The sequence below is a fragment of the Suricata suricatta genome, chromosome 6 (assembly GCF_006229205.1).
Source record: "Suricata suricatta isolate VVHF042 chromosome 6, meerkat_22Aug2017_6uvM2_HiC, whole genome shotgun sequence".
Lineage (NCBI taxonomy): Eukaryota > Metazoa > Chordata > Mammalia > Carnivora > Herpestidae > Suricata > Suricata suricatta.
Window position 1 is genome coordinate 122160841 of NC_043705.1, and position 14301 is coordinate 122175141.

At 43.3% G+C, this 14301-nt stretch overlaps 1 protein-coding gene across 1 annotated transcript in view; it reads left to right on the forward strand.

Annotated features, from left to right (window-relative positions):
• The first annotated feature begins 315 nt into the window (after positions 1–315).
• Positions 316–14301, forward strand: part of ADAMTS12 (ADAM metallopeptidase with thrombospondin type 1 motif 12) — a 276826-nt gene continuing 262840 nt past the window's right edge. Inside the window, exons 1-2 of the mRNA XM_029941278.1 lie at positions 316–753; positions 7972–8333. Coding sequence (XP_029797138.1) covers positions 627–753; positions 7972–8333 — 489 coding nt within the window. The 5' untranslated portion in view covers positions 316–626. The remainder of the gene's footprint in view (positions 754–7971; positions 8334–14301) is intronic.

Below are 14301 nucleotides of genomic sequence, written 5' to 3' on the forward strand. Positions count from 1 at the left end.
AGCGAGGGGTCTTGGTAAAGACACGTCAGGAAAAGTTTCAAACGGAGCGGAGAAAGGCAGACAAGGGGGCAGCACTGAGCCGGAGAGGGTGAAGGAGTGGGGTGCCCAGGGCGCCCCCAGCTCTGCGCCCAGCCCTCTGGGCCGGTATTTCGGCCAGGCAGGGCCGGCCCGGGGTGGGGGGGCTCTCACTCGCAGTCCCGCCCAGGGAGGCTCTCCCGGGTCTCCCCTATTTGGCCGGCTCGGCAGGGCTCTGGGCGGGGCCTGAGGAGCGCGGGGGTGGGAGGCCGGGGGAAGATGCGCGGAGTTGGCTGCGAGGCTGAGCGCGGAAGGCCGAGGGGTGGGGATCTTGGGTGGGCTGCCCCCTCCCGCTCGGACCCGTTCCGCACCCCGCGGAAAGCCGGCGCTGCCAGCTGAATCACTCCCCTTTCAGGAGGGAAGGGGGATAAGGGTAACTAGCCCTTTCTGCGTAAAAAAGCAAAAGGACATCGTGGGTAGCTTCACAGCCGCTCCGTCCCACGCCTGGACCATGTCCCCCTGCATCTTCCTGCTCAGCCACAGGCGAGGACTCGATTTCTTGAGCTGAGCGCTAAACCTCGTCGACTTTTCTTCTCCCCAACAACTGAATCATGCCATGTGCCCAGAGGAGCTGGCTTGCAAACCTCTCCATCGTAGCTCACCTCCTTCACTTTGGGGCCCTTTGCTATGGGACACAAGCTCAGACAGGCCCGGTGCACTTCCCGGACAGGAGGCAAGGTTAGTGGCTTTTCTTTATCTCCTTTGAAAACCTTGGTGGGGAGACGCGTGCAAAGTTAGTTGCTCCCCCAACCCCTCCCCCACTGGCTGAACTCTGCAAAAACCGTTTGGTTGAGCCGCAAGGAAATCTGGGCTGGGAGCTCAGTACCATAGGGTGTCTCGGAATTCATGGTCGAAGGTGATGATTCCTTAGTTCTCACTGAAAGGCGCGTGTCCTGGATCTCTTGTTCACCAACGCTGCACCCAAGACATAGCTGGTAACGCTCCCGCTTTGTCTCCCCTCTTTGAATGCTGCACTGTTTCAATCCTCTATTTTTCAAATTCTGAATATGGAAAATGATTTTTTTTTTAGTTCCAACTGTCCACTGTCAGTCATTGCAGTGTTTCTAGTTAGTTTCAATTCCGGACAGGAGAGGGGAAATGTGATTCCGGCCCCCTGCTGAGTGAGTTTGGCTGTGTTTTGGTTTCCTGGAAAGATTAAGGCCTGTGTTTTCAAAAATAACTGTACTTATGGGGGAGAAGTTACCACCTTAGGGGCTCACCTTTCCCTGTTTGCCCTTCGTGATCACAGCTGGCTGCGTCTCCTGCACATTATGAGGAAACTCAATGCTATAGATAACACTGGAAGGGGTGTGATGACAATTTGGTGTTACTTAAGCCTAACACCTTGAGCAGAGTGTCGCTGCTGCCTCTTCTTTTTTATTGGACTTGGAAGGGTCAGAGACACTTTTGCACTTGGTAGGGAGTTCCTTGGCCTTCTAGGATAAACAGAGCTCCGTCAATGGCCTGAGTGGCTGGAGAAACCAGCCTGTATGTGTCAGCCAGGCAGCCACGGACGACAGTCTTCTGGGGTGCAGGGACCACTGGGACTGTCCCTGTTTTAAAGATGAGGAAATTTGGTGAGTTGATTGGCCCAGCTCATGGTGGAGTGAGGTTTTGAACCCAGGTAACCTGGCTCCAGAGGCTGGCCTCTTAGCAAGAATAGGGACAACACAGACACACACACACACACACACACACACACACACACACACACTCACACATACTCACACACACACACAGCACGGCTTTAGCATCCATTAAGTCCTGTGTTTGCTGACTGTGCTGAAGTCTTGAGAAGCTTCCCTAGCATTATGACGCCCTTAATCCCCAAGACCTCTTGGGTGGCAGACATCACAAGCCTGTCTTGGTGGAGGATTTCCACACAGGGTTCTGCCTGACTTGCAAAGTTCAGATACTGCTGAGAGCTCATCTGCTGTGATTTCAAGAGCCATCAGAAATGAGTCCCTTTGCTTTCCTTGGAAGCTGGAGCCTGAACACTGGGGTGAGATGTCAATCAGCCACCACTTGCTTGTGTAAACGTTCCAGATACAATCTCCTACCCCCAAGTTTAAAATAGCAGCATTTGTTTTTCTTTGAAAAACAGCCCCTTTGTGAAAAGTCTCTCTTCTGGCAGCACAAACAAAGCCTGTGAGCACCTCCCAGGGCATTTGGAGATGATTTGGTTCAAAGACACGCATTCTCCTGGGTTGGTTTTGGTTCTGCATGTACTTTGTAAGCGAATTCAGCTTAGTAGAGAGCAGACACCGCTGGGCCTTGCTCTCTGTTGTCTGGAAGGTGAGAGATGGTTGTTTTCCTTGCTTACCATTGGGATTATGTGCTGAGAGTATTTGATATTGAAAAACAGCTGTAAAGTGCCCTGAGTTTATTAGCGATGTACAGATATTTAGGTTTTAAAAGCAATTTGTTTCTAAAAGTCTTTTCTCCAGAATATTTGTTTTTAATCAACTCACCAATGGATTTACAAGTAATCTGCATTAAGTACAATAGAGAAATTTCTGAGCAGGCTTTATTTAGAACTGAGTGGAAAGATGGAGAACAATTGAGGTGGGGAGGGATGTAGAGAAGGAGAGAGACAGGTAGAGAGAAGGGATGAGAAAATTCTAAGGCTTCTTGGTAATAGGATGACCTGGTTTTTGCCCCAAATGACCAGCCTGCCATTTCACAATGAACCAAACTCCCAATTTTCATCTCTACTCTGATAAGAGTTTTGAATTGCACCCAAATTCTGAACATTTAAACTTGCAAATCACTTCATATATCATGTCTCCCATCCTTCTTTTTACAGATTGGAGGGGAGGGGGCTGGGAGATGAGTCTGTCAGTCGGCTTATATTTAGTGAGAGCCTATTGAATGCCACATCACCAGAGGGGTGAAGGGAATTACATAGCGTCCCACAGTTGGAAACATTCTAATCCCAGATAATCATTAACATTCTTTCTAGTTCTAAGGGTGGGGCAGATTTGACAAACTCTGCCAGGTATTCTTTCCGCATCGCTCACTTGTGATATATACACGTGCAGTGACTTCCACAAGATTTCTTGGTTTCCAACCAAGTATCAGAACAACGGGAAACACTGGCCTTGCACACAGCGTACTGCTTGTCTTCCATAGCCCCTTGCGTTCCTATCCCTTATACTCCCTGCAAGTTACCGGCTGCTTCTGTGGTCTCTTTTGCTCCCGGCGATGCTGAAATCAGCAGGGCAGGCACTTGATCCCTTGGTGGAGATGTGCTTTCTTGCTGCATGGCTTTGTGCAAGAACAGAGGAGTGTTTGAAGACAAATGTTCTTGTTGTGTATCTATGCTCTTTGAAAAAAATAAAGAAGGAAATTATTTCATATATTCTCTTTTTTTTAATTTTTATTTTTACATTTATTTGTTTTTGAGAGACACAGAGCACGAGTGGGGGAGGGGCAGAGAGAGAAGCAGACACAGAATCCGAAGCAGGCTCCAGGCTCTGAGCAAGCTGTCAGCACAGAGCCTGATGTGGGGCTCGAACCCACAAACTATGAGCTCATGATCTGAGCTAAAGTTGGACGTGTAACACACCTAGCCACCCAGGCACCCCTCATATATTCTCTTAATGATAAAAGAGACTTCACAGTTTTAATATTTTATTTGTGTTAATTATCATAAGCAATTATGGTCTGGAAGTTGGTTGTCATAGGGTTTGTGAGCAAATCCAACCTCATGTGTTGTGCTTTACGACTTTGAGAGGTTCAACATCATTCTCCCCATTTTGACACATACAGTTTTCTATGATAAAAATATATTTGAAAGGTTACAACAACCTGTGGAAGAGAATTATAAAACTGAACTATTACAGAATTTCATTGCCCTTAGAGATTCATTGTTCTCTAAGATGGAAATAATCAAAGTAAAGAGTAAGAATAGATTTAACCTAAGCTATAAAATCTGGCAGGTAAATATTCTCTCACCTCTTTCCTTTCTTTCTAAGCAGAGGTAAAAGATCACTTGGTGTTGTATATTTTCAAAAGCACTTGCACCAACAGCCTCACTCAGGAAGTATCATCCAAGTTTGTAACCAACGGTTTAAAGTCTAATTTCCAGTAAGGCAAAGCCAAGTATTCAGGGCTTATGATGTATTTCCATAAACCTGCAGATGGTAATATGATTACAGTGTGTCTCCGTTCCCACCGCCCCCAACCCTGTTGACGCCCCACCTTGACATCTGGTTCTCGGCAGTAGACGCTCGAGAAGCAACAAAGACAGAGGTTAGAAGAGAGGACTCTGGAGTCAGATTGTTCCAGAATGAATCCTTACCCTTCTTTATTGTCTTTTAACTGCGGTGGGAATGAGGGCTAAGGTCAGGGACACTGTTAATAATACCTGTCCCAGAGAACTGTGAAGATTAGACAAGATGAAGCTGATATACTTTAAATGCTGGGCTTGACCACAGAAATGGTAAAAATAAGGAGCCCTTATTGATTCCTGACACCTCATTTCTTCCATTCCTGTCATATCCCTTTGGAGCTGTGCTTTTTATTGGCCAAGGTTAGAGCTCCCTCATCTTCCAAACGGAGTACCTACTGAGAGGAAGTCATGGTGAGCATGGAATTCTCCTGTATCCTCTGCTTGAAGGTTACTTTTATGGCCACAGGGATCCTTGGTGGCCAAGTTTCTATCTCTAATACCAATAATAGCTATCGAGTGCTACTTGTCAAGCACTCTTCTAAGTCTGTCGCATATATTAATACACTGGATCCTCAGAACCACCTTAGGAGGTAGGTACTATTGTTACACCCTTGTATAGATGAAACAAGAGTGGTTGGGCCACCGACATAAGCCACGCCCCTAAGTATGTGGCCTCTTATTTCTGCCCACACTTGTGGGCTGACATGGCTTCACCACTGCTTGGTGTGCAATCAAATCAAGAGGCAAAATAAGGGGCACCTGGGTGGCTCAGCTGGTTGGGTGTCCAACTTCAGCTCAGGTCACGATCTTATCGATCGTGAGTTCAAGCCCTGCATCGGGCTCTGAGCTGACAGCTCGGAGCCTGGAGCCTGCTTCAGATTCTATGTCTTCCTCTCTTTCTGCCCCTCCCTGGCTCATGCTCTGTGTCTCTATCTGAAAAATAAATAAAACATTAAAAAAATTTTTTTAAAGAGGCAAAATGATCTTATCTCTTATTACTCTACCTGATGTACAGGCAATTATTATCTCCATTTATTGCTGGGCAAATTGAGGCCTCTTAAAGAAGTCAAGAAGGTCTTCTCTTGTTAGATCATCATCCCTGTCACTTCTACTAGGTCATAGTCTCTTCCAAGAGCAACTGCTTATGTACTTGAAGGGCAGTGGCTAAGAACGTGGTTTTGAAATAGGAAGCATGAGATTTCAATATGGATAATGTTGCATATTGACTTTGTGACCTCTCTGAGGCTCAGTTTCTTCGTCTATGAAATGGGAATCCACTGAATCTGTGAATCTCAGGTTGTGAGTTCTGAATGAGAAGAGACTTGTGGTGCTTGGATCATAGCAGGTGATCATGAAAGGGTTACTATGGTTATTATCATTACATTATCTCCTAAAAACCCATTAGATTGAAAGCAACTGGGTCAAAAGCTCTAAATTTGTTTGCTCTTTTATTCTTTGAGCAATAAGTAAGTGCTGGAGGTTAGGCAAGCTTTAAATTTCATTTTATACTTTCAGAAATCATGTTGAATTCTTTAAGATGTATGTTCAGAGACAGGCCTTATAAGGGACAAAAGAACTTCTCAGAAGAGTCAGCCTCTGGGTAGTGCCCATGTACAGTTGGTCCTGTTGCAAGATGATGGCTATACACTGTAGAATAAGACTTTTTATGCCCTTAACTTCCACTCCACTCTCATCCTGGGGACGCAGAGATATCACCATGACCAGTAGAAGAAAAGAGTAACTGAGAATAATGCTATGGAAGTCAACTACATCCACCCTTGCTCCACCCAACCTGGCCTTTCCTCTCCTAAGGTCTGAACTTGGAAGGGCAGTAAAACTCTGATACAGAAGATGTCCAGATATTCCTTGGGGAGTACAGAAGACTGAGTCAATTTGACTCCTAGGTCATGGCACACTGGCATCATTAATTTGTGCAAAACCCCTTTCTTGTTTGATTTACTTATGCATTTTTGTCCCTACTCCCATTCCTCCTCGTGGAAAACAGTTTTAATGGGTTCCATGTGTATTTTTTGTTCGCATATGTTCTGGCAGACTTTGTATTATTGTTTTTGTGTGCATGTATTCTCCATTGATATAGATGGCTCTGTATTCACTTGTATTGTTTCTTATTTTTCAGTGAACATTGTTTTAAAAGATTTTTCCATGTGCTGTGTGATCTGTTGTTCCTAACTGCTGCAATAAGAAGCAATGGGTCTGGATTTTTTTACACCTAAATATTGAGACTATTCATTAGTACCTAAGAGTGAAAACTCTGTGCTCTGCTCATATTTGATCCAAAGCAGAAGTGAACAATTTCACAAAGTGTGTTTGAAGGCAGTCGTCTGGGGGGAGAAAAAGGCTGTTTTATAAATGTCCTCCATTAAGCTCTATTCTTATAATTAACCAGCTACAAACGTGCTCCCTGATACAGCCAGTGGACAGGCAAGCCGGGCACCTCTCATGTGCAAGGTTCCAGGTTCCAAAAGCTTTGGGAATAAAGGTGGATGAACAAAAGGCCTTGTAAAATGACACTATTCTGGGAGCTATAGAGAGTCAGGACTTGGGTGGGGGTCCAAAGGAGGGAGAAAGAACGTCAATCAGGGACTTTAAGAGAAAGAAGAGGAGGAACGGGAGTTGAGACTTTAAAGCATAATCGAGAATGCACAGGGTATTGGTAGGAAGTGCAAAAGACATTGTAGCTGGGGCGGTCATATGAACAAAGCAATGCAAGCTAGAAAGTGCAAGAAATCTACCCAGGAAGTGGCAAGTGGAATTTGTTTCTCTCTCTTTCTCTCTCCCTCTCCTGCTTCCTCCCTTGCTCTTTTTCATTTCTTCTTTTCTTTTCTTTCTTTTTTTTCCCCCCTCTGAAGCAGAGAATTAGTTATTTTACTAAGTGGCTAATAGTTTGCTTGAAGTAGCCTGTAATCCCGAGTGATGATTAGCCCCTGCTAGTTACATTCCTTGTTATTCTCAAACATTAGAATGAAGAGGAGATGGTGGGGATTTAAACACAAGCAAGTCAAAAGGTGAATGTCCGCTTGTGTAGCAGGGTCCAGTGTTCCTGTTTTGTATTTTTAAAGTGGCAGTTTTCATCTTATCCTTTTATTTCGTGTGTTTTGTAAAAATAAAAAGAAACATCCAGTTTTCTTTCAGCAGTTTCTGCTACGTTCCAGAACACTTGTGTTGCCCTGGGTGTGAAGTTTGTGAGTGTATAGGGTGTGTTATTTGCTTTTCATTTCCCCTCTAACCTGACTTCATGGGAAGTTCCTGAGGAATTGTTTAAGCTCTTTGTAATGAAGAGCTTTGTGATTTGTGTTAATTAACTCAAGCCTTGAAATATACGGAAGTATACTTGAAATATACTCAAGCCTTGAAGTAATTCCTTATACTGACCTTGTCCCTTTCCTAACAGCACTCCTCATGCATTAATTCTTACTTTAATTTGTCTCCAGCAAAACATCTGCCATCCAGAGCTATGCCTTTGTGTCGGTGCAGACTGCCACGTGTCATCAGGGAGAGGCCCCTAGTCAATTTGAGTTGCTCAAGGAATTTACTGTTAACGGTGTTCATGGGGTAGACAGGATCTGTGAACTTTTCAGGTCAGCAGTGATATTTTGCAATCCATAAGCTAAAGTCTAAGCTCCAAATGACAGAGCATTTACCTTGCAATGGACTCATCAGGGAATTCTCTCAGTTTTCTTTTTTGTCTCCTTTTCTTTCAGCGCATTTTATCAAGGCCCTGCCAGAATATCATGTGGTGGCTCCTGTCCGCGTAGATGCCAGTGGGCATTTTCTATCCTATGGCCTGCGTCATCCCACCACCAACAACAGGAGGAAGAGAGATTTGGATGGCCCAGAGGATCGGGTGTACTATAGAATTTCACATGAGGAGAAGGACCTGTTCTTTAACTTATCAGTCAATCAGGGATTTCTTTCCAAAAGCTATATCGTGGAGAGGAGATACGGAAACCTTTCCCGTGTTAAGATGGTGGCTTCCTCCGCACCCCCCTGCCATCTCAGGGGCACAGTTCTGCAGCAGGGTACCAGAATCGGAGTTGCAGCACTCAGTGCCTGCCAGGGACTGGTGAGTGCCCGGGTCCATTGCCTCCCTTCTCTGTCCCTAGGCCCCTATAGTCTCATCCTGCATATCTAGTACCAGTGGGCTCACAGACACATTCAATGCATGCAGACTGAACACTTGTGATGTGCACAGCTCTGGCTGCCAAATGGGTTGGGGAGAAATGCATAAAATCGCATAAAAAGTTGGTCAATCTGGGAGGTATGGAGAGTAAAGGCACTGAGGGTTCAGAGCAGGGAGAACTTCAACCAGGAACAGCATGGGTGGAGGGAAGGATTGTAGGTCGGTGTTCAACCTCTGAGGCAGCTCGGAGGGTATTGTGACTCCCCTTTTGAATTAGGAGAACCTGAATTTGGACTGAGTGAGAGGCTTACCAGTAATGATAGTGCTGTCAGGAGCTGCTGTGGTGTAACGGCTGATGGTGTGTACTTGGTTATCAGACTTGGGGTAGGAACTTAGGCATTTATCCCTTTGTACCTTTGGCTTCTCATTTGTAAGGTGGAGATAATGATAGCACCCATCTCACAGAAAAAGGGTTGGCAAAGTATGGCCCACAGACCAAATCTGGACTGCCTCTTCTTTTTATAAATAAATTTTTATTGAAACACAGATAAGCCTATGTGTTTATATTGCGTATGGCTGGTTTTGAACTACGACAGCAGAGCTGAATAGTTGGGATGAGGACTGTCTGGCCCACGAAGCCCAAAAATTGCTATCTGGCTTTTACAGAAAATCTTTACCAACCCTATAGTACAGTATTGTGAGATGAGATGAATTAATATATGTAAAAACTTAGACAAGTGCTTAGGAAATAATACAGTCAATGGACGTTGGCTGTCATTATCATTTTTTGTTTGTTTGTTTGTTTCTGATATGCCAGGTACTGGAATGTGTGGTTTATGAGGTGGTTTATGTACACTGTCCTCTTCTGTCCCCCAAACACTCATCTTTGTTGTTTTTTTTAGATGAAGAAGCTTGGAGAAGTTAAATAACTTTATTGAGCTGTTAATTTGAGCCTAAGTCCTTCTCCCCCTTACCAGACACCCTCCAATCCTTCATCTTCCCCTAGTTTTGAGGAACCACTAATCTACTTCCTGTCTCTATTATCTGCTATTAAAAAAATTTTTTTTTACATTTACTTTTTGAGAGAGAGAGTGAGACAGAGCATGAACGGGGAGGGTCAGAGAGAGAAGGAGACACAGAATCTGAAGTAGGCTCCAGGCCCGATGCAGGGCTCAAACCTACCAACCTTGAGATCATGACCTGAGCCAAAGTCATGTGCTTAACTAACTGAGCCACTCAGGCACCCCTGTTATCTGCCTATTTAAAATCCTTGTTTTAATCAGCTTTCTAGGGGATTCTGATGCTCACTAAAATTTAAGAAACACTGAACTAGAGCAGTCATTCGTAACCCTGATTGAACGTTAGGATCAACCCAGGAGCTTTAAAAAAGTACCTGTTCCCCACCCTTCTTCCCAGATGTTCTGATTTACCTGGTCTGAGGGTGAAGCTCGGACATCAGTATTTTTTTAAAGCTCCCAAGGAAATTCTGTTGTGTGGTAAGTGTTGCCAGCCAATGGATCAGCATAGCAGGTATTAATTAGCAACATTAGCCAATATTACTCTAAAGTAGCAACTCTCCCCAAGTAATTCTAATGTGCAGCCGGGGCTGGGAACCGCTGCTCTCAATTGCCCCCTCTTTTCCTCTTATGCTTTCTAAGGGAGATTGCACACTGGTTAGCATTATCTCAGGCTTGGGAACAGAATACTGGGAGCTTTTCAATGTCAAATGGCCCCAGGGAGCAGTGCAAACTACCATGTGGGCATTTTCAGATTCAGATTCCAGATTCATTCTAAGTACAGGAGCACAAAGAAGCAAATATTAACTAATAGACTAATGTGGTAGCCAGGATGATGGAAGATTTTTAGATTCAAATCACTAAATGATTTTGTCAGAAGATCCAATCTACTGGGATTAGTTTTGAGCCTTTCACACAGAATTGAACAATCAATGGATAGTTATAAAATAGGTCATACAATCCAAATGAGTTTCTTTCCTTTCTGTGAGCATACAAACTGGCTGGCTTCAAGTTCATTTGCTCATGTGCCATCATCGTCAGTGCTTCTCACCAAAAGGACAGTGGTTGGACTTGTGTCTGGTGTCTCCTGATCACTTGTCTGGGAAATGAACTCTGGGATATTTATTTTCCTTTTCACCAAAGCATGACCTTGCACTCAAATTCACAGGATGGCAGGCTTAGGATATATTGGCTTTTAAGCCCCCCACCATCCTAAGAACAGAGATGGCATTTGGGGAAGATTTCTGAGGAAGAAAACACTCTCATGTGGAAGAAGACATGAGCTTCTCCTCCCAATGGCTCAGGGTTGCCAGATTCTTTGCTTTAGATATAGCCATCTTGATGCTGGAGGCTGCGTTTTCTTGGAGTTGTCTCGAATTTAAGGTTCATTTAGTTTCTCTTGGAGCAGGTTCAGATGATTGCAAACTGAAGACTCAAAAAAGGTCACTCATGACAGAGTAATGGATGGCCTCCTTCCTCCATTTAAAACCTTCCACATGCCTCTGGCGCCCATTCTTTTGGGAGCTGCTCTCAGACACAGTCAGCCCATGTCCTGTCCAGCAGCCCCTCCTTGGTCATCCTTAACATTCTCACCACCCTCTCCACTTAAGTCCTTATGTCCTTGAAGTTATGGAATTTTTTTTGAACAGTTTAGTTGATTTTTTCCATTCTAGGTTTTTTGATGGAAAGATTGTGTTGTCGCTCAATCAGTCAGACTTGGATTTGATCCTCAGTGCGAGCCATTACCTGTGAGAATTCTGGCTGGGTGGTTTTGGACTTACTGCCAGGAACCCTATAGGATTTGCCCCAGGCTACCTTGTTGTTAGTATTTCAGCTGAGGTTTCTGCAAAATGTTATACTACACATTTATGTATGATATGGGCCTGGGGTTCTGACCCTTCATGGGTACCCCACTTTCACCAAGGGCTTGGTCTAGGATCCCATTACCTGGGCTGGGTACCCAAGTCAGTAAATATTTGTAATGTTTGTTATTTTAGTAAATATTTAAAATTTTTGTTCACAGTTAGGGATAGTATTTCTCAGCTCAGGTTTTATTGACGTAAATATGGCTTTTGGCTCTATCCTAAACCCTAGCCTCAATCCCAGACCCTACTGGAGAATTAATTAGATCCTGACTCCTAATCCAAATAGCTCTCTTTCTCGAGGGCCACTCAGTTTAAACTCCCCCTCCACTCTCTTTCCTTTTCTCTTTTGGCATCTTGAGGTTTCTTTTCTTGTTCTGAGCTCAACTATGGATCACAGTTTTCAAAGAGGTATTATTTTCAGGTTTTTTTTTTAAGTTAAACTTTTTATTTTGAGATAGCTGTGGATTCGTATGCAGTTGTAAGAACTAATACTGAGAGATCCCATGTACACTTGACTCAGTCCCTCCCAATGGTCACATCTTACAAGATTACTGTACAGTGTTACAGGCAGCAGTTTGACACTGGCATAGTCAAGACGCCCAACATTTCCATAAAGAATAAACTGTTCCTTATGTTGTCCTTTTATAGCCACACCCATTTCCTTCCTGCCTCCACATTCTCCCTATGTGTACATTTTATATTTAAGTCATAATCCATTTTCAGTTAATTTTTGTAAAAGATGTGAGACTTAGGAAGAGGTTCATTCTCTTTTTTTCTTGTGGCCTATGAATATCTAACTGCTCCAGCACCGTTTGTTTTAAAGGGGCTAACTTCCCTCCATTGAATTGTTTCTACATTTGTCATATTCATTTGGAAGTATTTTTGTGAGTCTATTTCAGAGTTTAGGGTTCTAGTCCACCAATAGAATCTTTATTACTATAGGTATGTAAGTAGTCTGGAAATCCAGTGGACTGATTCTTACCATTTTTTTTCCCCCAAATTGTGTTCATAATTCTAGTTCCTTTGCCTTTCCAGATAAATTTTAGAACAGTCTGACCACAAAAATTTGCTGAGATTTTGGTAGAAATTATATAAACCTATATATAAATTTGCAGAATTGACATTTGTTGTGTTTAGTCCAATTGGTGAACAGGATAGGTCTCTTCCAGTTCTTCCCATGAGATCTGTCCAGGTTGATGGGGGATGGGGGGGTGTGGTAGTAAAAGATCCATGAGGCTTGGTCTTCTCTCCTTCCCAAGGTGCGAATTCTATAGCTCCTTGGGAGGGACTGTAAATCTCACTCTGATGGCATTTCTCATCAGGAAATCTCTCAGACATTTTCCTTGTGTGTATCACCCATTAGGTGGGCTGTCCATACGGACCGGCAGGCTTATCCAACCTATAGGGTAGTTTGTGTGAATAGAGAATGAGGCTGTTAAATGGACTGTAATAATTGCCTTGTATTTTTTTAATTGATTTTTCTGGATCATAGAATTTATTTGGGCGAAAAATTAGTGAGACCATTTTTGCAAATTTGTTCCTTTTGTTCGTTCACTCGTATTTATTCTTGAAGTATTCTGTTCTGGAGAGTTTTTAAATTCGAAATCCAGTCAGGTGGAATGATAGTTCCCTCTGTGCTAGCCTCACTGTCTCCCCCACTGCTGAAAGATGGCCACATTTTATTCACAGGTGAGACTTTGCTCATCGATTGCATGATCATGTTTGGAGAAGAGTCTGCTACGGTGTGACCTATGTTTCTATGCCTCATTAGTATGATCTATGATATCTTCTCAGTTTGAAGAATTCCAGTGTCTAAAAACTTTTCTTATAGGGTTTTTTTAAAATAGGTTTTATAGGTTTTTAAGTGTGAAGTGTCTCAAAAGTTGTTGTAAGAACCTTCGTTTCAGTGACTGCCTTAACCCTTACATGCCCTTTGCAAACTATTCCTACATGGAAACAGATAATCACGTTAGTCAGCCCTGCCTATTTCACACGGTTGTAGATAACAGCTTCAGGTACTTTTTAGAAGTATCTAGTTTTCTTGTTGGCTTAGTAGGAGCAGTTGAATCTCTTTATCTACATTGTTGGGCCCCTCATTGAAACTGCTCTAGTCAGGTCATCAGTGAACTTCGTGTTGCCAGAGGGTGCCTCTCTGTTTTCATTGTACTTGTGTTTCAGCAAATTTAACACAGTTTCTGTCTTTATGTATTTTTTTTCCTCTTGGCTTAAGTGACACCACATTATTATGGTTTTACTCCTACCTACCACTCTAAGAGTTCTGTCTCTACGTCTTTTGCTTCTTTCCATTTCCTTAACTATTAGAGTGTCCCAGGGCTTTGTCTGTAGCTCTGTCTTCTCTAACTTCACCCTCTTATTAGGTGAGCTTGACAGGTCCCAAATGCTATCTACTCATCTGTCAGTTTATCTGACTATTCATCCATCTGTTCACTCATCATTTATCATTTTTATCTATCTAATCATCTATTTGTATAATTACCTATCATCACTGTATCTATCTATCTATCTATCTATCTATCTATCTATCTATCATCTATCTATCTATATCATCTAGCTCTATCTCCATACATGTATGTGAATAACTATAAAATTTATGTATCTAACTCTGATATTTCCTTACAGCCCCAGCTGTCTATTTCAAGGCAATACTCTTGATTCCCTCTTCTGCAGTCTTCTCCTTTGCTGTAGGTGTCAGCTCCATTCTTTCAGTTGCTTGGGCCAAAACCCATGGACTCATCCTATGATTGACTCATCTCTTTCTCTCAAACTCTGTATTTATTTTTATCAGTAAATCCTGTCAGCTCTTCCTTCAAACTATGTGTACAGTTTACCACCCTTATCACTTCCCTAGCTAACACCCTAGTCTGGTCATTCTCAACAGGGGTGGTTTTGCCCTAAAGGGGACATTTGGCAATGTCTGGAGATATTTTTGGTTGTCACAACTGGGAAAGGGATGACTGCTTCTGGCTTCCGGTAAGTAGAGGCCAACGATGTTGGAAACTTTCTACAAAC